This window comes from Schistocerca gregaria, chromosome 1 (assembly GCF_023897955.1).
Source record: "Schistocerca gregaria isolate iqSchGreg1 chromosome 1, iqSchGreg1.2, whole genome shotgun sequence".
Taxonomy (NCBI): domain Eukaryota; kingdom Metazoa; phylum Arthropoda; class Insecta; order Orthoptera; family Acrididae; genus Schistocerca; species Schistocerca gregaria.
In genome coordinates this window covers 641156876-641183677 of record NC_064920.1, presented here as the reverse complement: position 1 = coordinate 641183677, position 26802 = coordinate 641156876, and the positions used below count along the sequence as shown (strand labels likewise).

General features: G+C 38.9%; 1 protein-coding gene across 5 annotated transcripts in view; it reads left to right on the top strand.

Annotated features, from left to right (window-relative positions):
* Window positions 1-26802, top strand: part of LOC126360585 (collagen alpha chain CG42342-like) — a 1334941-nt gene that overhangs the window by 821374 nt on the left and 486765 nt on the right. The window contains exon 8 of one of the 5 annotated variants that reach the window (XM_050007722.1): window positions 19366-19419. The exons of the other annotated variants lie outside the window; for them this stretch is intronic. Within the exon in view, the coding sequence (XP_049863679.1) occupies window positions 19366-19419 (54 nt within the window). The remainder of the gene's footprint in view (window positions 1-19365; window positions 19420-26802) is intronic. 5 annotated transcript variants of the gene reach the window in all.

The window sequence follows — 26802 nt, the reverse complement described above, 5'->3', positions numbered from 1 at the left end:
AGTGGCGGCAACTTGAAATTAGCGGAGATTGAGGCCTGGTGGATAACGAGAAGAGAGGATATATTGAAGGGCAAGTTCCCATCTCCGGAGTTCGGATAGGTTGGTGTTGGTGGCAAGTATCCAGATAACTCGGACAGTGTAACACTGTGCCAAGATGTGCTGGCTGTGCACCAAGGCATGTTTAGCCACAGGGTGATCCTCATTACCAACAAACACTGTCTGCCTGTGTCCATTCATGCGAATGGACAGTTTGTTGCTGGTCATTCCCACATAGAAAGCGTCACAGTGTAGGCAGGTCAGTTGGTAAATCACGTGGGTGATTTCACACGTGGCTCTGCCTTTGATCGTGTACACCTTCTGGGTTACAGGACTGGAGGGTGAGAGGGTGCATAGGACAGGTTTTACACCGGGAGCAGTTGCAAGGGTAGCAGCTAGGGGGAAGGGAAGGTGCTTTGGGGATTTCATAGGGATGAATCAAGAGGTTACGAAGGTTAGGTGGACAGTGGAGAGACACTCTTGGTGGAGTGGGGAGGATTTCATGAAGGATGGATCTCATTTCGGGGCAGGATTTTAGGAAGTCGTATCCCTGCTGGAGAGCCACATTCAGAGTCTGATCCAGTCCCGGGAAGTATCCTGTCACAACTGGGGCACTTTTGGGGTACTTCTGTGAGAGGTTCTGGGTTTGAGGGGATGAGGAAGTGGCTCTGGTTATCAGCTTCTGTACCAGGTCGGGAGGGTAGTTGCGGGATGCGAAAGCTGTTTTCAGGTTGTTGGTGTAATGGTCCAGGGATTCAGGACTGGAGCAGGTTCGTTTGCCACGAAGGCCTAGGCTGTAGGGAAGGGACCGTTTGATATGGAATGGGTGGTAGCTGTCATAATAGAGGTATTGTTACTTGTTGGTGGGTTTGATGTGGACAGATGTGTGAAGCTGGCCTTTATCCTCTGCAAGGCATCTTCAGTCACCTGGAATATATACATATTTTTACTATTTAGTTTACAGTTTACAGCAATTTACTTATAGGCTATAAACAGTTCTGGTGGTTGGTTTTTGCTATCATGTAGTAATATTTTTTAAATTCTACTTTCGTACAGGTTGTGTGGATGATTTTCCACATCATATGTTACTGTTTCATTTTTGGTGCTGTTCCTTTTCTTATAATTGCCACTTGGTCTTTTTGTTTTCCACATTTCACAGCACTAGGAACTGAACATTTGTTTTGATGTGATGTTTTGGTTTGTGTTGCCAACTGTTGGATGTTATTGCCAAAGATTGAATGTTAGTGCCAACTTTCAAGCGTAATTTTTGAGATGTGTGTGATCTGTTTGTGTGTGTGTGTGTGTGTGTGTGTGTGTGTGTGTGTGTGTGTGTGTGTGTCCATCCAGAAGGCAAATGGAGGGGGGTGGTGGGTGGGGGAGAGAGAGAGAGAGAGAGAGAGAGAGAGAGAGAGAGAGAGAGATGATTTTTTGTGGCTGCTTTTGTGAGAGGGCTGATTTTTATCTTATTATTTCTTTTGTTAAGTGTAGTAGTGAGTCTGGCTGTACTGCTCAAACTCCCTACTACACTTAATGAAAGAAATGATAAGATAAAAATCATTGCTCTCACACAAGTAGCCATAAAAAAAATCTCTCTCTCCTTCTTTCCTCCCCTCCCTCCCCCCTCCTCTCAACTTCCACAGTATCTTAAGCAAAAATCAGTTTGGTTTTCGTGCTGGTCTTTGTACCGAACAGGCAATATTCTCTTTCAGCAACCAAGTTTTGGAAGCCATTAACAAAAAAATGTCTCCAGTGGGTATTTTTTGTGATCTTACGAAAGCCTTTGACTGTGTAAACCACCAAATTCTTTTGAAAAAGGCAGAATACTATGGTTTAGGTGGTACTGTTGGCTTGTGGCTGCAATCGTATCTGAAGGATCGGAAGCAGACAGTAATGCTAAATGGCTCTTCTGGAAAACCTGCCTCGTCTGAGTGGGGCACAATAACATGTGGGGTTCCTCAAGGCTCCGTTTTGGGCCCATTGCTGTTCCTCATCTTCATCAATGATCTTCCTCTTTGTTCTGAGACAAACAGCAAATTTACCCTGTTCGCTGATGATACCACAATTCTAATTGATGAGTTGATAGATCACAATCTTGAACAAACTACAAATACTGTCTCTAATGACATCTTAAATTGGTTCTCCTCAAATGGTCTCTCACTCAATGCAAATAAAACTCATTATATGAGGTTCCATACATCACAAAGTAATCTCAATGAAATTAACATAAAATGTAGAGATCAACCAATACAGAAAGTTGAAGATACAAAATTCCTGGGTGCTTATATAGACAGTAAATGTAATTGGTCAGTTCACATTCTACATCTATGTAAGAAACTTAGCTCGGCAACATTTGCATTACGGGTAATTTCTTCAGTGGCTAAAGTTGACGCCATTAACGTTGCCTACTTTGGCTACTTCCACTCATTGACGTCATATGCTATCATGTTCTGGGGGAACCAACCACTTGCAAAAAAAGTTTTCACCGTCCAAAAAAAAAGCAATCAGAATAATGTGTGGGGTCCATCAAAGACACACTTGCAGGCACTTGTTTTGAAAGATAGGTATCCTATCAACTGCCTCACAGTATATTTTTTCCTTGCTGACCTTTGTGTGCAAAAATTATTCTATCTACCAAGACAACAGTAAATTCCATGGCTATAACACCAGAAACAAAAACAATCTACATGTCGAAATGAAACGTCTCACTTTGGTACAAAAAGGAGTTTACTACTCCAGCATTAAGCTGTTCAATGCTCTCCCACTACATATCAAATGTGTTCATACAGAACTGCCAAAAGTTAAACAAGTTCTCAAAGATTACCTGACAGAGAGATCTTTTTATACTGTGGATGAATATTTGAAAGAAAGTGTACATCATTACTAAACTTAATGTGTCTAGAACTAGTTCAATTGATCTTATTGAGCATTTGAGCATAATCACAGTTTTTGCAACAACAAATTGGCTGTACCTGTATTTACTCGTGTAGGCCTAATGTCTGATTTAACCTTGTGCTCTTATTTGTAACCTTTATTTGAAACTTTTTTCTGTTAAATAGTTGTTATGTTATTTAGCTGACATTGTATATATTACTGTATTTATAGTATGTCTTACTTAGACTATGTACAATTTGGCATTGAATTGCCCTTGTATTTGTTGTAAGTTTAAATTGAAACCTGTACAATTTGACACGTTCCATATCCTTGTGATTGACTCAATAACTGGATCTATGGAACATGAAATAAATAAATAAATAAATAAATTGCCTTCTGGATGGACGGACAGGCAGGCAGGCAGACAGACAGACAGACAGACACACACACACACACACACACACACACACACACACACACACACCAACCACCAAAACTGTTTATAACCTATAGGCACATTGCCCCAAACTGTAAACTGAATGGTAAAAATATGTACATGTTCCAGGCTACTGAAGATGCCTTGCAGAGAATAAAGGTGAAAAACGTATGGCACAAAAATTGGGGATTTAGTTGTAGTTAGATGTTCCAAAAGCAAAAATTATCAATATACCGTAATATTTATTGTGTATTTGAAACTTAATTCATTGATTCTTATTGTCACTCCTCTGCTTGACAGGATGACATGGGAAAGATGAACTTATTTACTCTTCATAGGAATTTACAAAATGGGTGATGAAAGACAGTTGCAGAAATCAATTGGACAATATTTCTGATGTTATTAATCATTCATTGATTTGAAATCATAAAAAGTCATTACATACTGGTATGCTGAAGACAAGTTCTTACTGATTTAAGAAGCTGTTTTAAGCTTCTAAAGTATCTGAACTAATATTTATGCTGTTCTGTTCACTTTGAACATACAGTAGATTAGTTTTTAAGGAAAAGTGCAAAGAAAAGGAATATTTCTCTGGCCAAAAAATGGCAAGCACACATGAGCTCAAGTGAGTTGCTTTAATCTCTTTTTGGTAACATTGTTTCATTATTGTCATAGAGGAGATTGTGGTGTAAATGTTCTCCATCATGTCTTTGAAGCATTTCCCAGAGGTCAATATGCAAAGTGCAAGAGTGGGATGGAATTCTTTCACTGTATGTAGTGCAAGATGTGGCTGAAATATGTTTTCTACTGACATATTCATCATCATTAATTACTCTACCTTGATCACTGAAGGATTGACCTGAACAGAACAGTTCAACACTATGTCAGTAGAGAATAGTAGAAGACCTTTCTGAAATAAAGTGCATGTGGAATTAGTACACACATTTATAATTTGGTGAAACTAGTCGGTGAGAGAGGTTCTCTCTTCCAAACACACACACACACACACACACACACACACACACACACACACACACACACACACACACACACACAAATGCAGGTCTGTTGTGTTGGCTGAACACATAATGCAGGGGTCCCATTTCAGCAGGTATAATAGAGTGAAGGAATGTGTTGAGTGTGGTTGGTAGTGGGAGAAAGAGAAATAGTGAGGGATTGAGGTAGGGTAACTGGTGGCTAGGGGAAAAGCAGCAGGTATGAGGAATGGGAATGCAAGAGGGAGAGGCAGCTGGAGTGTGGGAAAGAAAGTGACACATGGATCCAGTGATCCTGTGAGTTCATGTGGTGCACAGTTATGATGACATGGAGGTATGGATTGGGATGGGTGACAGAACAGAGGAGGGAAAGACCATAGGGTGAAGAGTATGGGCAGAGTGGATTAGCTCCAGCTCTAGGCTGATACATATCAAGAGACAGGCAAGTAAAATGTTTCAACTACAGACTAATTTTATTCTGTTGAATTTCTGGGATGAGAGAACTAAGACTAGTTTGCATCATATGAGTCTTTATATACAATGCACTGTGGTGAGATTGCAGAACTTTGTTGGTTCTGACATGAATATACAGTGTAACTGTAGTAACTTCATGTGTAAATAAGTATGCTTGTAGAATGAATATCATTGTAATCAGAAAACAGTTTAGAAATTCCATAAACAGTCCTAGGCCAAATTTGATTATGTACAGAAAGACCTGAGTGTGGAGACAAGTGAACATGAGAACACACAATAACAAAATGAGACAAAGCGCACTTGATTTCAGGATTATATCAGGTAGTTTGCGTGTCAGTCTCTCAGGGTGGCACTGTCAGTGAGCTGCATATGCTGAGCCCAATATGGTGCTGCCTACAGAATGAGGCCAAGTGCACTTGATTTCAGGATTATATCAAGTAGTTTGCATGTCAGTCTCTCAGGGTGGCTCAGTCATGGTGGCCATGTTTCTCAATCATTATCACTATCACATTCTCTTTCACCAATGCAGATGCACTCTCAACTCTCCCTACTGGTCCTGACAACCAGCTTTGACCAGCAAGAATTTCTTTGTTTTTACTTCGATGAAGTAGATCGGTGGACTGAAGATGAGTTTCCCATTACAAGTACCAACATCACTCATGTGGTCAGCTTGGATCCATTTCTCCGGCAACTGCAGCAGTATATCCAGAGAATGACCATCGGTCCAAGCATCAGATCCTGTCTGTAATTATTTTGTGTTGCACCACAAACTCACACTCGATGACTATGTACTCATATATTTCTCTAAAAAAAACCTACACAATACCTGTAAAATAATGGCCATAACACCCTTCAGATCATAAATCCTGTAAGGAGATAATAACTTGCTGTTCATTCAAAATATGTTAGTTACACATTCAGAAAAACAGAAGTTCTTTTTTTATCAGTTTACCTGTTCACTTACCCTTCAGATCTCAAAATGTGTCAGGGAAAGATGGTAAAACTGTCTGGAAATCAGGAAACTGTCAAGGAATTTCCCTTTGGAAAACTCTTGGAAACCCAGGATTTGATTGTGAAGGGTGTCATGAAATCCTGAGGCAAGATGACCACAACTGTTTAACTGGTCCTTAATGTCCTGGCTATTGACATTCTCACATTTGTTTTATCAGGGTCAGATCTGGGAACCTTTTTGGCCACAGAAACACCTCAACATTACACAGACAGTTCACAGAGCCACATGCCGTGTGTGGATGAGCATTGTCTGATTCAAAAATGGCACTATGACACTGGTACTGGTACTGGGAGATGAAGAAGTTTGCACAGGATAGAGTAGCATAGAGAGCTGCATCAAACCAGTCTCAGGACTGAAGACCATAACAACAACAATGATACTGGTGCATCGGAGGTAACATGTGAGGACGCAGGATGTTTCTGACATACTGTGCCATGAGAGAGCTCTCTAAAACTGTCTACCATAACCTTAAGTCATACCTGATGTCTTCTCATACCGTGACTTTATGAGCAACACTGCTGTGCCTCTCCAAAATATTGTAAGAATGGAACAGGTCACTGCCACACACACTGATGATGATTATCTGGTCTAGTGCAGAAGCATGATTCATCACTGAATGTGGTGTGATGATGTTTGTTGGCAGTCCATACTTCCCAGTCATGGCCCCATTCCTGATGCTGCCATTTGTGCTGTAGTGTTAATGGAAGATCATACGTGGGTTGGTAATTCTGTAGTGCAGCTGCTCCTAGTTTCTAACTATTGATGTGGGATGTCACAGAAAGTTGCAGAGATGCCGTTACTTGCTTATTGATGCCAGGTGCAGCTTTGAAGGGGTTACACTGTGCTTTGTGCACCATATGGCTATCCTCCTTTGTGATAGCTAGACATGGTTGACCAGAATCTTTACAGTGAGAATGCCTTTCCTCACATTCCCATGCAATCCACCATTGGGCCACTGTCAAATTTGAATGCCCAACAAGTCTGGGTGAATGTGGTAACACAATGGGGCCAGTTTCAAATTTTGTCAGGGTCTGGTTACACATGAACACATACACAGTATCACTGTAATACTAAGTATAATTACAATGTTACATAAATTGTTTGTTAATGTTGATGGAATTTTTTAAAAAAATGCTCTGTGCACTTGTTCACCTCTAATACGTCATCTTTCTTTGACTCAGTTCATAGAAAGTTTACAGGTTGTAAATATAACTGGAAAAACTGTCTGTGACCCCTGAAAGGTATTTACGTGTATATCATTATCCACTAAGCCTTCAAATCACCAATATAACTTTGACCCTTCACTGAACTCTTATTATTATTATTATTATTATTGCTGTTATTATTATTATTATTATTATTGCAATCTGCTGTCACCAGACATTGCCACAGGTTGTGGACAAAAGCTGTGCATACAGTTTGTCTCTACCTTATTAAATGAAATTCATCCATCTGTGATGGAGGTATAATCCTCTGAATAACTTGTATAATTCTCTGAACAATTTCATGGGGAGAATAGTCCTCTGAACAATTTAGTGCGAAGAATAGTAAATGTGACTGGTTTCAATAATAATTTGTATTTTTGCTTGATATTCATAAAAGTCCTGGTCAAATTAACCTAAAATGCTCAAATTTAGAACTATTTTTCTATCACCATTAGAATTGTTAAGGCACTTCTCCTTTTTGTAGCACAAATAAAATAATAGTTTATGTAGGATTGTTTTGCTAAAATTATGTCATATAATTGAGGGATATTCTCCCTGTGAAACTATGAATCCGTATACCACAATTTTCTTGTTGCATCTCAAATTAAATTCTCTTCTGTAGATGATCAAACACTTTTATTTTAATTTTAATTTTTCTTTTTTCTTTTACTCATTCTCTGAATGATCTTTCTCAAAGTATAAACTCATTGCATATCACTAATCCATCAATTTTACCAGATTTTAGAAATATTATGTACACTTTTTTTGAGGTTCTTCAGACTCAGCCACCTTTGTTGCCTTTTGTGCTGCCTGCAATGGTGGAAAATTTGTCCCACATACTGTGTATATTTATTATGGGGAAAAGGAAAAACGTCACTTACAGAAAAAGTGCACAACAGACATCTCCAAATGTTATAACCTTTATCTCTCCGTAAGTCTGATTAGTGGCATGCTAGTTATTAACTAACATATTTTTCCGTCATTTACCATACAAAAGTTATGCATTCAGGTCCTCTTGTACATTTTTCAGTTATTTTTCAACATAAGATATTTATACTTTCATGTAACACTTAATGGAATTTCTCATAAGGTCATTACCAGTTTATAATATTGTTACAACTGGAATAGAAAATCAAAACTTTAGACAAGAAAGGAAAAAAGAAAAGGGGCTAAAAGAAGCACTCAGCTAAAATATGTACAAAGCTTTAGGCATCAGGCATGAGCTAGCCATGCATAGGCACTAAATGTAAATGATGAGGTACCATTATTTCTAGGTAACTGTGGGACATCTCTGATGTAACTGGCATGTTATTCTATCATGAAATACTTGCAATAAACATCTTGGGCAATTTGAATCTAAGGACTGAATATTTTGTGAGTGTTTTGGATATAGGAGTTCTGTAACCAAAGACAGATACTGGGTTGGGGATTGTGATTATTGAGGAGATGATGGAGCAAATATAATGTTACTTTTGTGTTTCTGAAGTTAACAATTATTTTTATAAAGATACAAGGCATATTCCAAAACTAAAATCTGTGACCAATATTTCACTTATTTAACTGATGGTAGGCCTGAATCAAGTTTCACGCATGCAGCGTGCAGTGTGATAAGATTTTTGCTGGCAAAAGGATTTCAGTTGCTGAAATCTATTGTGAGTTATACCTAGTGTGCAAACCTGAAATAATGAGTGACAAACACATTTGAAAATAGCATCAGCAATTTCAAAATGGCCACACAAATGTTCACAATGAGCAGCGGAGTGGCAGGCCCAGTATTTGCATCAATGACATTGTTGACCAAGTGAACCAAAAACTTCAAAGTGATGAGCAATTCATGATCAGTGGTCTGGCTAATGAATTCCAAAATTTTACTCAAATCTCAGTTTACATTATTGCCACTGAATAGCTTGGATGTGAGGTGGGTACCAAAAATGCTCACTGATCAGCACAAAGAGCAAATTAATGCATAGTCCACAACAGTTTTTGAGCGCTATAGGCAAGATGTGTACCCGTGGTCTAGGGGTAGCGTCTTTGATTCATAATCAAAATGTCTTCGATCCCCGGTTCGATCCCTGCCACTGCCTAACTTTTGATAAATAATCAGCATTGGCGGCCGAAGAGTTCCGGCATAAGAAGTCAGTCTTATTCTGCCAACAGCCTTGTCAAAGAGGGCGGAGGAGCGGCTAGAGGTTCAGGGCACTCTCTTGTCCTAGGGGTGGGAAATTGCCCCTAAAGGCGGAAGAATCAGCAATGATCAACGACATGAGGATGCAGAAGGCAATGGAAACCACTGCATTAAAGACACGTAATGTGTATCCGCATGACATGTGGCCTGTAGTTGAAGAAGTGTCATGATGATCTCTCCATTGGCAAAAGATTCCGGAATAGTCCGCCATTCGGATCTACGGGAGGGGACTGCCAAGGGGGAGGTTACCATGAGAAAAAGATTGAATAATCAACGAAAGGATAATGTTCTACGAGTCGGGGCATGGAATGTCAGAAGCTTGAACATGGTAGGGAAACTAGAAAATCTGAAAAGGGAAATGCAAAGGCTCAATCTAGATATAGTAGGGGTCAGTGAAGTGCAGTGGAAGGAAGACAAGGATTTCTTGTCAGATGAGTATCGGGTAATATCAACAGCAGCAGAAAATGGTATAACAGGTGTAGGATTCGTTATGAATAGGAAGGTAGGGCAGAGGGTGTGTTACTGTGAACAGTTCAGTGACCGGGTTGTTCTAATCAGAATCGACAGCAGACCAACATCGACAACGATAGTTCAGGTATACATGCCGACGTTGCAAGCTGAAGATGAACAGATAGAGAAAGTGTATGAGGATATTGAAAGGGTAATGCGGTATGTAAAGGGGGATGAAAATCTAATAGTCATGGGCGACCGGAATGCAGTTGTAGGGGAAGGAGTAGAAGAAAAGGTTACAGGAGAGTATGGGCTTGGGGCAAGGAATGAAAGAGGAGAAAGACTAATTGAGTTCTGTGACAAGTTTCAGCTAGTAATAGCAAATACCCTGTTCAAGAATCACAAGAGGAGGAGGTATACTTGGAAAAGGCTGGGAGATACGGGAAGATTTCAATTAGATTACATCATGACCAGACAGAGATTCCGAAATCAGATACTGGATTGTAAGGCATACCCAGGAGCAGATATAGACTCAGATCACAGTATAGTAGTGATGAAGAGTAGGCTGAAGTTCAAGACATTAGTCAGGAAGAATCAATATGCAAAGAAGTGGGATACGGAAGTTCTAAGGAATGATGAGTTACGTTTGAATTTCTCTAACGCTATAGATACAGCAATACGGAATAGTGCAGTAGGCAGCACAGTTGAAGAGGAATGGACATCTCTAAAAAGGGCCATCACAGAAGTTGGGAAGGAAAACATAGGTATAAAGAAGGTAGCTGCAAAGAAACCATGGTAACAGAAGAAATACTTCAGTTGACTGATGAAAGGAGGAAGTACAAACATGTTCCGGGAAAATCAGGAATACAGAAATACAAGTCACTGAGGAATGAAATAAATAATAGATGCTGCAGGAAAAATGTGAAGACATCGAAAAAGATATGATTGTCGGAAGGACAGACTCAGCATACAGGAGCCGGCCGCGGTGGTCTCACGATTCTAGGCGCGCAGTCCGGAACAGTGCGACTGCTACGGTCGCAGGTTTGAATCCTGCCTCGGGCATGGATGTGTGTGATGTCCTTAGGTTAGTTAGGTTTAAGTAGTTCTAAGTTCTAGGGGACTAATGACCACAGCAGTTGAGTCCCATAGTTCTCAGAGCCAGCATACAGGAAAGTCAAAACAACCTTTGGTGACATTAAAAGCAACGGTGGTAACATTAAGAGTGCAACGGGAATTCCACTGTTAAATGCAGAGGAGAGAGCAGATAGGTGGAAAGAATACATAGAAAGCCTCTATGAGGGTGAAGATTTGACTGATGTGATAGAAGAAGAAACAGGAGTCGATTTGGAAGAGATAGGGGATCCAGTATTAGAATCGGAATTTGAAAGAGCTTTGGAGGACTTACTGTCAAATAAGGCAGAAGGGATAGATAACATTCCATCAGAATTTCTAAAATCATTAGGGGAAGTGGCAACAAAACGACTATTCATGTTGGTGTGTAGAATATATGTGTCTGGCGACATACCATCTGACTTTCGGAAAAGCATCATCCACACAATTCCTAAGACGGCAAGAGCTGACAAGTGCGAGAATTATCACACAATCAGCTTAACAGCTCTTGCATCGAAGCTGCTTACAAGAATAATGTACAGAAGAATGGAAAAGAAAATTGAGAATGTGCTAGGTGACGATGAGTTTGGCTTTAGGAAAAGTAAAGGCACGAGAGAGGCAATTCTGATGTTACGGCTAATAATGGAAACAAGGCTGCAGAAAAATCAATACACATTCATAGGATTTGTCGATCTGGAAAAAGCGTTCGACAATATAAAATGGTGCAAGCTGTTCGAGATTCTGAAAAAAGTAGGGGTAAGCTATAGGGAGAGACGGGTCATATACAATATGTACAACAACCAAGAGGGAATAATAAGAGTGGACGATCAAGAATGAAGTGCTCGTATTAAGAAGGGTGTAAGACAAGGCTGTAGCCTTTCGCCCCTACTCTTCAATCTGTACATCGAGGAAGCAATGATTGAAATAAAAGAAAGGTTCAGGAGTGGAATTAAAATACAAGGTGAAAGGATATCAATGATACGATTCGCTGATGACATTGCTATCCTGAGTGAAAGCGAAGAAGAATTAAATGATCTGCTGAACGGAATGAACAGTCTAATGAGTACACAGTATGGTTTGAGAGTAAATCGGAGAAAGACGAAGGTAATGAGAAGCAGTAGAAATGAGAACAGCGAGAAACATAACATCAGAATAGCTGGTTACGAAGTCAATGAAGTTAAGGAATTCTGCTACCTAGGCAGTAAAATAACTTATGACGGATGGAACAAGGAGGACATCAAAAGCAGACTCGCTATGGCATAAAAGGCATTTCTGCCCAAGAGAAGTCTACTAATATCTAATACCGGCCTTAATTTGAGGAAGAAATTTCTGAGGATGTACATCTGGAGTACAGCATTCTATGGTAGTGAAACGTGGACTGTGGGAAAACCGGAACAGAAGAGAATCGAAGCATTTGAGATGTGGTGCTATAGACGAATGTTGAAAATTAGGTGGACTGATAAGGTAAGGAATGAGGAGGTTCTACGCAGAATCGGAGAGGAAAGGAATATGTGGAAAACACTGATAAGGAGAAGGGACAGGATGATAGGACATCTGCTAAGACATGAGGGAATGACTTCCACGGTACTAGAGGGAGCTGTAGAGGGCAAAAACTGTAGAGGAAGACAGAGATTGGAATACGTCAAGCAAATAATTGAGGACGTAGGTTGCAAGTGCTACTCTGAGATGAAGAGGTTAGCACAGGGGAGGAATTCGTGGCGGGCTGCATCAAACCAGTCAGTAGACTGATGACCCCAAAAAGAACATCCTTTTGATTGCTTTCATGGACTGTGGATCAACAATTACAGTTGACATATATTGTTAAGTGCTAACCAAACTGAGAAGTCATCCAGCATAATCCACCTTCACAACATTGCTCTCCCTCACACTGCTGTCAAAGCCAGGGAGAAGATTCAAGATTTTTGGTGGGAACTTTTTGAGCTCCTCTGTGCAGTCCTGACCTGGTGCTAAGCGACTACATCCTCTTCTTGCAACTGAAAAAGTGATTTGGGGGACAATGATTTCAAAAACAATGAACTCGAAACTGAAATTACCAACTGGTTCATTTCTCAGGCAGCAGACTTCTGTGCAAATGGCTTAAAGAAGCAGGTGCAACATTGCAGAAAATATATAGATGCGAAAGGAGATTATATAGAAAAGTAAAGTATTAGGTTGGTGTATAAATTTGTAGTGTTTTTCCGTAAGTTAAATAAACACAACAGGTACTCATAACAGAGAATTTAGTTATCAATAATATTTTCTCCTTCGCTATTTACAAAAGTGTGCCATTGCTGGGGTAACTTCTCAATTCCGTGACTGTAGAAATCATTTGGTTTTAATGTGAAGAACTCATCAAGCCATGTTTGGACCGCATTTTCATCTGGGAAGGAAGTGCTTTGAAGGTTGTTTGATAGTGTACAGAAAAGGTGAAAACCTGAGGGTGCAATATCAGTGAATAAGATGGGTGTGGAATGACTCTCGAACTCAACTCCTGTATAATGTGTTTTGTCAGTCTAGTAGAATGCAGATGGAAGACAGAAGAATGCAGTGCAGTCTTCTTGGTCATTGTCCTTGGATTACATTTGCAAGAAGTCTCAGTTGTTGACAGTAAATGTCAGCAGTAATGGTTACACGACAGGGAACCCATTCATCATACATCACAGCATTGCTGTTCCATCAAAAGAATAATACAATTTTTTGTGGATGCATGCAGGTCTGTGTATGGGATTTGCCAAATTGTTTGGGCTCAATCATTCCTTTCTTTTCCTTAAAGGTGCTAATTATTGTTGCCAGTAATGATGCAGGATAGGAATCGTTGGTGTTGTTCATGGGCCAGTTGGTGAGAAGCAAACAGAGATGTAAATACAGTCAGCTACTGATTTTTGTGATTTTGGCTTAGAGCATGCAGTACCCATACACCTGATTTTTTAACCTTCCCCATTACATGAAAATGTTATGCAATGGTGGAATGATCACAGTTCATCACATTTGTCAGTTGTTGAGTACACTGACCTGTATCATTGTGGATTAATGTGTTTAAAGGATCTTCATCAAACCCCAATGGCATTTCTGAACAGGGAGAGTCACTAATGTCAAAACAATTATCCTAAAAATGAAAAAAGCCTTTTTCTGCCTTGCTCTGTCCAAGGGCATTATACCTGTACACAATGCAAATTATGGAACTCAAACAGAAAAATATGTTGGAAATGTTCTGATTACTCCATTTGGCCCTCTATTTTCCAATGTCCACAACTCCACTTACTGTCACCAAATGACAAAATGACAGTATGTAAGCTCAAATAGCACAGAGAACTACAAATAAAAACTTACAGTCAATAAATAAGTCCATAGCAACCATAATACCAACATGCAAAACAAAAACTCTCTCAACATATGCGTCAACTTGATAGATATGTAGTAAAATATTACTGTCAATAAAAACCACTCCCATGAGCTTATTTTTTGTGAGTGAACAAATCTTAATTTTGGAATATGCCTTATACCAAGTGACATTTGTACTATCTTGCACACACATGCATTGTACTTTATATCTAGTTTAAGTGTTTATCCAACATTGTGAAGTTACAAAGTGAGAAAAGCCTCAAGGCCAATCTAGAAGAAGAAGAAAATGATGACAATGATGAAGATGGTGTGTGTGTGTGTGTGTGTGTGTGTGTGTGTGTGTGTGTGTGTGTGTGTGTGTTTGTGTGTGTATGTGATTTGTACTTGTGTGTATGTGTGTCTGTTCTCTATTTCAGAAGAAGAACTTTGTACAAAAACTTAATACAGGATGAGTTGAAAACTTTAAATGGTGTAAAAATTTACTGAGATAACTTACAGAATCAGTAGATGTATCATTTTGTAGCAAACAATCTCAAGCTTCACATAAAAATGTCATCTATCATTTTGGTTTAATGTGACTATCATTTGTGATGTGGCAAACATTCCATTGGTAATCAATTTCTTCCTACATTTGTTGCATAAAATTTGACATAACTTGTGCAATTGCACTGTAGACTCAATTTTTCAGGTCAGCTAAATTGTTTGGTAGGAGAGGAACTTACATACAGTCTTTAATGAAACCCCAGAGTGAGGAATCAATCTGTGTCAGGTATGGGTAGTGAGGAAACCTCAAACTTCTTTGAGAAAATAAGGTGGTGCACCATGTTTCTGTTAGTAAACCATCCCATTTCGGTCATCTTCACTGATGTGTTCCACACCAGTGAGAGTAGATTTTAATTATACACTATGCTAGCACTCGTGTTGGCATAAAGGGATATTGATGCGCTATGTGAATCAAACTTGAGGTTGTTTGTTGTGAAATGACACATCTACCAATTCTGTAATTTATCTCAATAAATTTTGCTATCATTTCAGATTTGTAAACTCCCATTTTGACTTGTGCAGTACTTAAGCAGTCTTTTCCATAGTGCCTGCCTGGAACCAATATCTCCTCTGTATGGTGAGTAGCAATCAGTCCTTTCCATGTTATTGACAAAGAACTGATTGTTATGGCCCCAACTCCAGCTCTTCAGTTTAGTTTTCCATTGAACACTGTACTCTTTTTAACATTTTATATTTAATCATCATTCAGCTTCATTAGCATTTTTTTCCCTTGTCACAGGAATAAAGGAAATGCTGAGATACACATCTGATAATCACAATAATCTGATTCATAATACTTGTAAGAGGTTGTCCAAAACTTAGTTGGAGCTGTTCCTCTTCATAATCCACTCTACCATTCTAATATACGAAATGCAATATGTTGCATGTTAATTACATCTGTATCAATTTTGTATCAGATTGCAGATCTCCATGAATTAACTGATCATTTACATGTTGAGTTTCATTTTATGATGTAGCACTTTTATTTGCTTCTGAAGGTGCCATTTTCTAGTATAGGTGGCAATCCATATAGTTAACTCTGATCTTCACATTGCACTAGGGAAAGGTCGTTCTGATGTACAGTTGTGCTACCTTTGAATGTCTTTCAGCCATGAGTTTCTCTATCTTGCAGAGTGCCTTTTGCTGTTAATGTTTCCTTCACTAATAAATTGTAATAATGTTTATCTCTCATCCTTCATAATACAGGGTCCAGTCACATTAATGTGACCACCACCAGCATGCAATAACCACTCACAGACAGCAGGTGGCATCACTAGCAATGGAGGGTACATAAAGTGTGTCAAGGTGATGTGGAAAACAGTGCAGTCATTATCCTAATGTGGAAATTTAGTGATTTATCTGACATCCAAAAAGGCATGACCATTAGCTTTTGGGTCAAAGGTGGTAGCATTTCTGAATCAGCTAAGTTTATAAATTGTTCACATGGTGCTGTGGCTAAAGTATAATTTGCATAGCAAAATGGCACTATCCAAAACTAGTGCCAACGCAACTGTGCTGCACCACGGGCCATAGACTACAAGGACAAAAGACGACTATGGAGAGATGTGTATAGGTGAACAGACATGCAGCTGTTGACCTACTGACCACCCAGGTGAACCAAGAGTCTACCATCAGTGTCTCCTTGACAACCATTCAGTGAACATTGCTGCATATGGACCTCCGCAGCAGGTGTCCGACTTGTGCCCTTGTTGACTGCTATTGAATAGTGATGGAGGCTGGAATTAGCCCACCATTACCGTAACTGAACATCCACTGAGTGATAGCACGTGGTCTTTTCAGATGAATCACATTTTACACTCAATTGGACTATGGCCCTTGGTGTTTACAGCATAAAACGTCTGAAAGAAAAGCACCCTGCAACCAAGAGGGAGGGTTATGGTCTGAGGAATGTTTTTGTGATGTTTTCCAGGAGATCTTGTCATTCTGGAATGCAGAGCAGATCAACACAAGTATGCATCTATCCTTGTGGACCAGATCCACCATATATCCTGTTTGTTTTTACTAAGCACGATGGCATATACCAGCAGGACAATGCAAAGTGTCACACAGCTTCCAGTCTATGAGTATAGTTCAGAGAGCATGAGAATGAGTTTACTATACTCCCCTCTCACCAAACTCCTCAAATTTCAACCCAACTAAGAATCTGTTGGACCACTTTTATCAAGCTGTTTGTGCTATGGATTCTCAATGAAAACCTAGCGCAGCTGGCCACACTACTGGAGTCAGCGTGGCTCCACATCCCTGTCAGTGCCTTCCAGTACCTTACTGATGCTCTTTCTGCCTGTCTTGCTGTGTTAAAGATGGTTATCCAGGCTTTTGACAAGTAGCCACATTAATGTGACTGGATGGTGTATATCCCAAGTATTGTGTCTTCTTTTTTTCATAATATGTTTCAGTTTTCTTTCCTTTAACATCTGTGATATCTGGTGGAGAACTTTTACATTTGATGTTTTCAATTTTCAGTTTACAGGATATAAACAAGAGATAATGATACAAATACATTTCAAATGTGTTGAGGCACTTATATACCAAGTTGAAATTTCCATTCCACTGATTTTACATAACCATTGAAATCCCAGTTTGAAGTTAAAGTTGGAGGCTAAATTTAGGGTAAGGCTGGGGTCTGAGTGACCTGTTCTTCCTCTTAAGCATTTGCCAACCTATCCCTCTCTCCTCCCTGAGGATGCAACTGATGTTCTGAAAGCTAGGATAGTGTGTTTACTTTTATATGTGCTTATCAGCTATATAAATATGGATAATTCACTTTAGTTGAGTTATGAGTTGTCTATAAGTTATGTAACATCAATCATTTTCTTCCATTAACATTTTAGGAACTGCCCCAGTTGTTTTTTATGTGATGCACATACCTACAGAAATAGAGTACATCTCAGTTTGTGTTATATGGCCACTAGATACAAATTCATTATCTATTAAACACCTAGTTTTAAATATGCGCCCAGAATCTCCTTAGATTTACTCCAATTAGCATTCAATCAGCATAACTGTCAAGCCCTGAAAATATTTGATAACAATCTGAAAGTGAATTTTCTCATCTTTTATGCTACATATCATACTAACTTCTCCGCATTGATAACCAACAATTTGCACTGCTGCATGCCCAAAATTTAATGGATTATTCATTATGCTACAAAAAGATAAAAATGCAAACCAACAATCTAGTCATATTCATTAGTCATTTTCAACAACAATATTATCAAAATTATCCATTCTTTTTTAGAAATTTGTGTGACTTACCAGTCCATCTGTGTATGATTATTTATTATCTACCATGTACAGAATTCTTCATTGTTTTCTTTGTGGGACAGACAGACATCAGTATTTGTTCCTAAATTTGTGGAAAAACCTCACCTAAAGTGAAGAGACTCAGAATATGTTGGCACTTGATGATGGCAAGTATGGCTGTAGTAAAAATCAGAGTATAGTTCCCAACAATGGTGATATCTTTGTGTGAATGAATGTTTTGCTGGATGAAACTGGGCCCTTGGTATATCTGACATCATGCCTCATAGGCTAAGAAACAAAGACATGCTGATTAAGAATATGGTTCTGTTTCCTCCCCATAATATCTTCATGAAGAACTCTTTGGTTAATTGAAATGGTATTTCACTTTACCACTTCTGAATTTTGGCATAAAGATTTGACGGACAACCATCAAAATGCAACTACTTGTGTACCCCTGAGTTCACATGGTCTCAGTACTGTTGGGAACATTTGCTATGTAAATGACTTATATTTGCATGAACTGCAGTTTCTGTAATTGACTTCCATAAACTGTCATTGGCTATTGAGTGTCATGGATCAGCATAGCTCCCCAAACATTTCCAAGGTATTGCAGGTTCTTTGCAAGGAGAAGCTTACACCATTGTTACGATAAAAGATTTTGGTCAATATTGCCTGGCAGGCATCATTACTTCAGTCACTGTTGGGTGTACATAAAATCACAATTAAAAGGCCTTCCCCCCCCCCCCCCCTCCCCTTTTATGACAATGTACATCTGTGAGATATTAGTGATTATCAGAACACTGTGGATGAATGAACTCTGCAATCCTGAAAGGCCAGGTAATGTATACAAACAGTTGTTCTGTCAAATTTGATTACCTCTAGGAAAAAAAGATTTCCTTTTTTCCATGTGATGCTATTGGAATTTTGGCTGCTTTAGGACCACATTTTCATACAGTCACATAACTATAAAAATCTGTGCTGTATGCAGACTGCACCAGTTGCACAGTGTCTGAGTGTTGTGTGTGGGCACCTGATTGTTGTTGCATTTTGCTTACCACTCGAACTCAAGAGTAGGAAACAGTCAGAAAAGTTTGAAATGCAATCTCATAATATCACTCTGATTATCAACTTTAATGTTTCCTTTAAAGGTCTGTTTGTGTAACTTTTGGCTGATACAAATGGGTTAAGATTTACTTCAGTTGTTATGAGTGATTAAATGTTATATAGTAGTGCCTTCCACCTCATGTTCATTTAGTTTTATACAAGTATTTAAAGTGCTTTTTGTATCTCATTTTACTCATCATGATGGCTGCTGGGTGTGCTACAGCTGTGTTAGAATTTAAACATTTGCTTGTAATATGCTGTCCAAACACAAAGTGAGAAGTAATCATCTTTGGACAGTTTTTGTTTTCCATATGCTATTAGGTTATGTTGTGTGACAGGGGCATGCAGGCAAACCAGGACCTATGGGAGAACCAGGAATTCCCGGGTGGCCAGTAAGTCCTTGTATGGAATTCTCAGCCTGCTCACTCACAATTTATTTTTCTTCAGCAGAATATGCACACTGCCTCACTTGTAACTGCCAATGTAAATTTAATCCATAGCATATGGATTAAATGAAATTATTGTAATATGTGTTACATATTCTTCTTTGGATGACAGTCACATCGTAGCAGGATATGCTTTATCACTGGGGATTAATCAAAAGATTTCTGTTGGCCATGAATTTCTCTTCTACATACTGTATTAGCTTCAAGAAATTTAACCTTCTTTCTTTTCTTTTGCAGAAACAGTGACACTGCTACACTAAAGCAAGAGATTTTTTTAAAGATAGTCCTATTTTAAGTCTTCATTGCTGCAGTAAATTCTAAAGAAATTTAGAGCAATTTATTTTGTAGTAGAGTAGTATGCTGTTTGTGTCCTCCTTCTGAAAACATAACAAAGTTATCCAATACAAAACCACTTGGTTTTATTTATGCTCTCAGCATATTTGCCGGAGGTTCATTGTTTCATAACCCATCTGGATATTGACTTATGTCTTTAATTACCAATATGTGGAATTGTTTCTCTCAGTTTGCAACAGCATTCATAATGTATTTAAGCAAGCATTGGAAGGAGATGAGTAATTCTTGTTGTATCACATTGTCTTAGTTTTCTAGTTTCTGTCATAAATAATCTTTAGCACTGTGTTCTGTTTCTTAACTTATTTTGATTAGTTTATGTTGTCCTATTTATTTCACATAGATTGACTCAGAGTCACATTTCTAAAACATGCATGTGTCAGCCAGTCTTCACATGTTTTGTACATGTTTATATATTTCTTTAAGCTCATTTGTGTTGTCAAACTTATACTAGCTGATAGCTCTGGGATTCTGGCATGACATTCTCAATACATTAAGTGTTTTTAACCCTCCATATAATCTGGCTGCTTTGTTATTTTGTTCTTCATTTCTGTCAGGTTTCTTCTTCTAGCATTTTTTTTATACAACCACTATAGGTTTTTAAATTGTCAAGTCTGTTCATACCTTAACCAGACTTCTTTCATTATACATAGAATGTTTATTTTTCATAGAAGTCATATTATACGTACCATTAAGTTTTTGGAATTGCATCTGCACATCATGAATATAACATTTAAACCCTCTTAGCACAGCCATAAAATGTTGTAAGAATTTATTTAATATGCTTAATATTGGTACACAGACTTTTTTTCTGGCCTTCCCAATAAATACAACAACAACAATAACAACAGCAATAGTGGTAATAATAATAATAATAATTTTGTGTGGCTCAATGGCCTGTCTTAAGTCTTTCTATTGGATGCCAGTTCGACGACTTGTGTGTCCCTAACCTGAGTAAAACAAACCTACAGTTTAATGTGGAATCCATACCACATGTTGTTTCCAGTGCTTCTCCTCATAATTGAAAAGTGAATTCTAGGTTAAAGGCAGACTGAAAAATCCTTGTCCAAGAGGGATTTGATCCCCTTTTGGGTTCAAGGAATGCACTTTATTGCTAGATCACTTTGCCCAACCCTTATAAGTACAGTGCTTCAGTTGAAGATGTTTTACACTCTTATAATTTTCACAGGTTAGTAAATGGAGCCAACAATGGTTAACACTTTTGGATGTTCATATGAAGCCTTGGCTGAAAGGATTGATTTTAAACACTGTGAACAGGTGTGGGTCATGGTTTCCATACTGGGGAAAGCTGCAACATTTATCGATTGGAATAAACGTAGACCCTGCTATGCTACAGATCAGAGTATCACCAAAACCAAGATTTCAGGGTGGAGGATCTCACTAAAGCCAAAAGTCTACATACCGTATCTCCTTTCTATTCCATAATCAACTACAACAAACCACAAAAAGCTAACTCCAAGATAAGGTGGCATATTTATTCACAAAAGTCACATTTCCTAACACTTTATCACAACAGATCATACTAAAAGATGCATTTGTGGGGTACCTTGAACACAGTGTGTGTTAGCTTTGGTGTACGCTTAATGTTTTTCATGTTTTCTATTCTAAATGAGTGATGTATAGTGTCTTTATATTCAGTCTCCAACATTTTAAGAGTTTGAAGCTCAAAACAGTGAAATTTCTGTGATGTCATGGGTCTTGTGCTGTCAATGGCTGACAGAAGCAAACTGAGCAGCTGCTATTTTGATTCAAGTGTTTGCAAAGCTAGCGTACCATATTTGTTAGTGTTCATATTTATTCTTGTGTATCACAGATACACTATGTTATCAAAAGTATCCAGACACCCCCCCCCCCCCCCCCAAAAAAAAAAAAAAAACAACCATATGTTTTTCATATTAGGTGCATTGTGCTGCCAGTTACTCCATATCAGTGACCTCAGTAGTCATTAGACATAATGAGAGAGCAGAATGGGGTGCTCCGCAGAACTCAGACTTCGAAAGTGGTCAGGTGATTGGGTGTCACTTGTGTCATAAGTCTGTACACAAGATTTCCACACTCCTATACATCCCTAGGTCCACTGTTTGCAATGTGATAGTGAAGTGGAAATGGCAGTTGCTTTGAAAGCATCAGGTTGCTCAGAGGCATTGGCATATTTGTGCACTAGGACCATGCCAAGAAGGTACTGTGAGGTGTCAGTTGCCAAAGCTATGTGCTGGTCCAGAGAGAATGTAGGTAAACAAGGGACCTAGAGTAGTTTGGATTTCAACACTTGAATAGCACATTCACAGTCCCGGCTCCAACAGAAAGCTACATTCTTGTGTAACAAGGTATTCAGTGAGTGGGTCGAGGCGGCTGCCCCTAGGAAGGCCTGAAGCTCCTTCATGTACGATGGCCGAGGCCTAGATGCAACAATGAAGATATGACCTGGCAGAGAGCGAACCCCTTTTTGCGAGACCTTTAGCTGCAAATAAACAATAGCAGGTTGAAAAAACTGAGATTTCATGAGGATAGACCGTAAGCCATGGACTGTAAGAGAGAAAACAAAGTACACTAGTTTTTCAAGTGATCGTCCATGGGGGAGCCTGTGACAACAATATCATCCACATAATTAGTGAAGTTGCTCTAAAAATCATTGGAAAATAGTAGGAGCACTAGCCAAACTAAAGGGAAGGCACAAATATTGATAGAGACTACACTAATGTTCAAAGCTAGGACTCGCCGAGACTCTTTGTCCATGGGAACCTGCAGATATGTTTCAGACAAATCAATTTTAGAAAAGTTCTGGCCACCAGCTATTTTCACCAACAGTTCCTCCTGGTGTGGGAGGGGGTATGCAACTATGATTGGCTGTGCATTGACAGTAGTACAAAATTCACCACAGAGGTGAAGTTTCACCGTTGGCTTCTGAACTACAACCAGCAGAGGAATGAACCAATGACTTGTAAGAGGCACATCCCGTAAATTGTCCCAACAGCACAGTGTTCTGTTTTTTCATAACTGAGCAGCTTTCACATGACCAGTGACAATGGCAGCAAGCCTAAACTCACATAGATTAGAGAATTCAGTAATGTCACCTGTGTCAACCTGTAGCTGGAACAGTTGGCGAGAAACACTTAACTTGATAAACAACTTGGGAGAAGTCACTAGCATTGGAGTCACATAGTTTATGCCCTTGCCCATATCCTGAGCAACCTTCAGTGAACAACATGTGGAGGTGTTGTGGCTTTTCTTGTGGCACACATTACAAGTAGCCCAGCAGTTAGAGCATGCTCAATGTTTGTGCTGACAAAATGAAAAGGATAATACAAGTAGCCCAGTACTTAGGGCACACTGAATGTTCGTGGTAACAAAATGGAAAGGATAACATGTAAACAGAGAATGCTGGCACTAGCGCTGTGGTGGTTGCAGCTGCTTTGGCCAGCCTTTGTCTGCTAGGTGCTCAGTCCACATGTTTACCGCCACTACTACAGCTTCTTTGTGGAAGTTGTCAGTCATCCTAGAGGGCACATCTTATGACACTAAAAGCCATATCCCCTCATGCCTCAGTTTGATCACACACTGCCTAAGAAACTTCAGAAGATTGCGCTATTTGCAAAACTTCTTCCAATAGGAGGTTTCACAGAGTAAAGTCTTCGGGTGTACTTCCCTGTCCAAAGATAAGCATATAATTGTGTTGCACACCATAGAGTGTGCATAAGAGTCATTATGAGCATCAGTAATGAATTAACACTTATGGCTAAGGCTGTGAAGTTCAGATTCCCAGGCAATGTATGACTGGTTTAGTTTATTGGGGCATTGGTAGAATTCAGCTCGCACCACTGTGACATATGTTCATTTATGTTGGTTGTGGGACAATAAACTGCACATATGATCAAAAGTAAGAGCTGTCAGTTCTTCTAAAGGGGCAAGCTGACACAGTAATTGGTTGATACACCAGAGGAATAAGGCTTTGCACAAATTTGAGTGCATCACATTAAGAAACAAAAATTGCTCTCCAAGTCTTTCTGCATAAGCTTCCCAATCCTCAGTTGAATCATCATACAGAGGAAAAGTGGGTCGATAGGCCAGTGTAACAGCACTCTGTCTGTTAATGGAAGGCAACAAAGTGGGCATTGCCAAAGTAAGCTGTTCAGTCAGGGCCGATAGCACAGCATCCATAATGACTTACCTGATGAAACTGCACATAAAGACTGCACACAAAGGTACCGTTTGAAACTCATCATCAGTCATGTAGTAACCAAGTAATACATGAAATCAATCTGAGTAACAGAAATATCGGCTTATTCATAAACCTCTCAATGACAATGGAAATAAGTCTCTCATGACTTCACATGTAACAAGACAAAGGAATCATACAGAAGGCTCTACATAAGCGATACACAGATCAGTGATGTGAGTGGTACAGACTAAAAGAACATAGTGTGGGTGAGTCAACAATGCCGCGGTGCATATATAGGCACAAGTCACCAGTAGAGTGCATGGTGGAGATTGTGCCGTGTGCATGCTTCTTACAGGTGGCCTCTAGTGGCTGGGCTGCGCTGATACACTTGGCGGTTGATTTAAGCACACACATGCAGCGTCATGTATTTTCTCGTCAGGTATTCTTCTTTTCAGCTATACACACTCTCTTCTTTTCATTTGTTTTGTAGTCTGTCTGCCATTTTGATAGTTTGAATAGTTTCTGAGAACATGTTTTAATTAATTGTAAGTTATTGTATTTCACAGTTATCATCTGGTGTGGAGTAGTCATTATGAGCACTCTAATCTTCCCCTTCAGCCTCCTTTTCTATGTAAACATTTCCAGATCTTCACTTTGTTCAGTGTCAGGTGCTTTTCCCCTATATTCTGTAATGCTTGTTCATCATTTGTGATGGTTGTGGTCTTCAAATCAATTGCTTTTGTAATGCATTTGTTAAATTTTCCAGAAAAGATATTTTCATCAAATACAGTATCTCTGGCAGTCTTTAGAGTTCCTGTTTCTGAATGCAACAGTCTTCATGCTTTCATTATTTCAGAATATTCAACCATTATATGAGTTTGTCCTTGTGGCTGAAATTTGTTATGTTGATTTTCACTTTTGCCCGTGTACATCATTTGAATAATCGTAGATGATCAATGTTTGGTCCTCATCTAAGCCATTGTTTGTAGGGATTTTCTCCAACACTTGGTATGTATTTTGGAAGTAATTTGCCATTGCTATTGCTTTGCCCCAGAAATTTTGTGATGTTCCACTCTCCAGGAGCATACATCACACAGTATCTGAAAATTTTTTTATCATTAGGTTTCCCTACTCATATATTCACATGCACTGTATGAATGTAGCATTCCTATCCTTTTCTGTTGAAAATTTTCTGCATATGCTTTGTGTTTGTTGAATTATGGAAACAACACACTTTTGACCTTTAGGAAATATGTTAGTGCATATTTTCAGTAATCATCAATGAAATGAGAACATATTTCATTCCACCATGTGACTGTGGGGCAGAGACATGCATTACCTCACTGTGTATCAAATGTAGCTGTTAATGTGTCCTGTTTTCAGTCTGCAGGAGGAAAGGCTTGACTTTTCATCTTACCTTCAGTTTATGCACTGAGTGGCTGATGTACCCCATCATCTGACACTTTGAGAATTGTTCCACTACATTTGAGCTGTCACTTAGCTTTTTCGATGTGGATGTGGCATAGCCTTTGGTGCCATAAATCCATTTTTGACTAATGGTAAGATTTGTGACTGGAGTTTTCTTTACTAAGGTACTACAGATTACCTTTCTTTCAAGCTTTCCTGATTATTTCCCTGAATTGTTTCATGATTCTATCTTCAACTTTTGTTAAAAATAACATCATTCCTTTTCAATTGTTTGAGGAACTGATATATAATTACACATGACATCTGGGTTGTAGACTACAAAGTACTGTGTGAGTCCACTATTTCTCCTCCACATTTGTCGGACATATCAAGCAGAATAATCAATTTTTTAAAATTTGATATAAAAGGGTAGTTAAAAAAATGTGTCAATAAGTGACATCAGGAGGCAACACATATAAAAGTTAAGGAAATGTGCAAGCTTTCGGAACCATTGGCTCATTCTTCTTCTGGCAGAAGGGTTGAAGGGGAAGGAAGAAGCATGAAGGAAAAGGGTGACTGCTGGCACTCGATGTGCCTGTTTGTACCTGTCCAATTATATTACATTCACTTGATAGATATAGGGACACATTGCTGAAACCAGTATTTTGCAAATATCCACCACCAGCTACTTTTACTGACTCTTCACGTTTGGAGAAAAAGATAAAGTTTCCATTTGGTAAATCATGTGGTATGTTGCCCTACTGTCTAGAATCCACACGTTATTTATTTCATTTTCTCAGAAAGTAGTGTATGTTGCATGTGAATACACTACAGGATCCAACATGCCTGCAGTTAATTCATTCATAGGATGACTTTTTGTGCCATTGTGTTTTGCTGTCAATAACAATAACAATAGCAGTTAGTGTTGCAGAATTTGAAGATGTTTTGTCTGCCTTCTTTTCATGGTTTGCTTGCTCTTGTTTGAAACATGATCACCTAATTGTGAGCAATATTTTCTAATAAGTTTATATTCTTGACAACAAAAACATCACAGGCCATGGTCATACATTTTTTCTTAATTGTTGTGACTATTATCACCCATTTGGTTCCACAGCCTTGTCTCCTTTAAACACTTTCTTCTTGCCTTGTTTATTGTGATTGGCTTCTTCTGACTGTCTAAACTTCTAATGCTCTTGCCTCATTTTTGCCTTTTGTGTTTGTTGGTCATTGTTCTTCTCCTAAAAGATGATTTTTAAATTTAGAGAAAATCAACAGAGATATCTGTATCTGTCACTTTCATGTTGATTGCATAATATTGCTTATAAACCCTCTTCACAGGCCACAAGAAAGAAAATTTTCATTACAGATGCTCACAGTTTCTCAGCATTTTG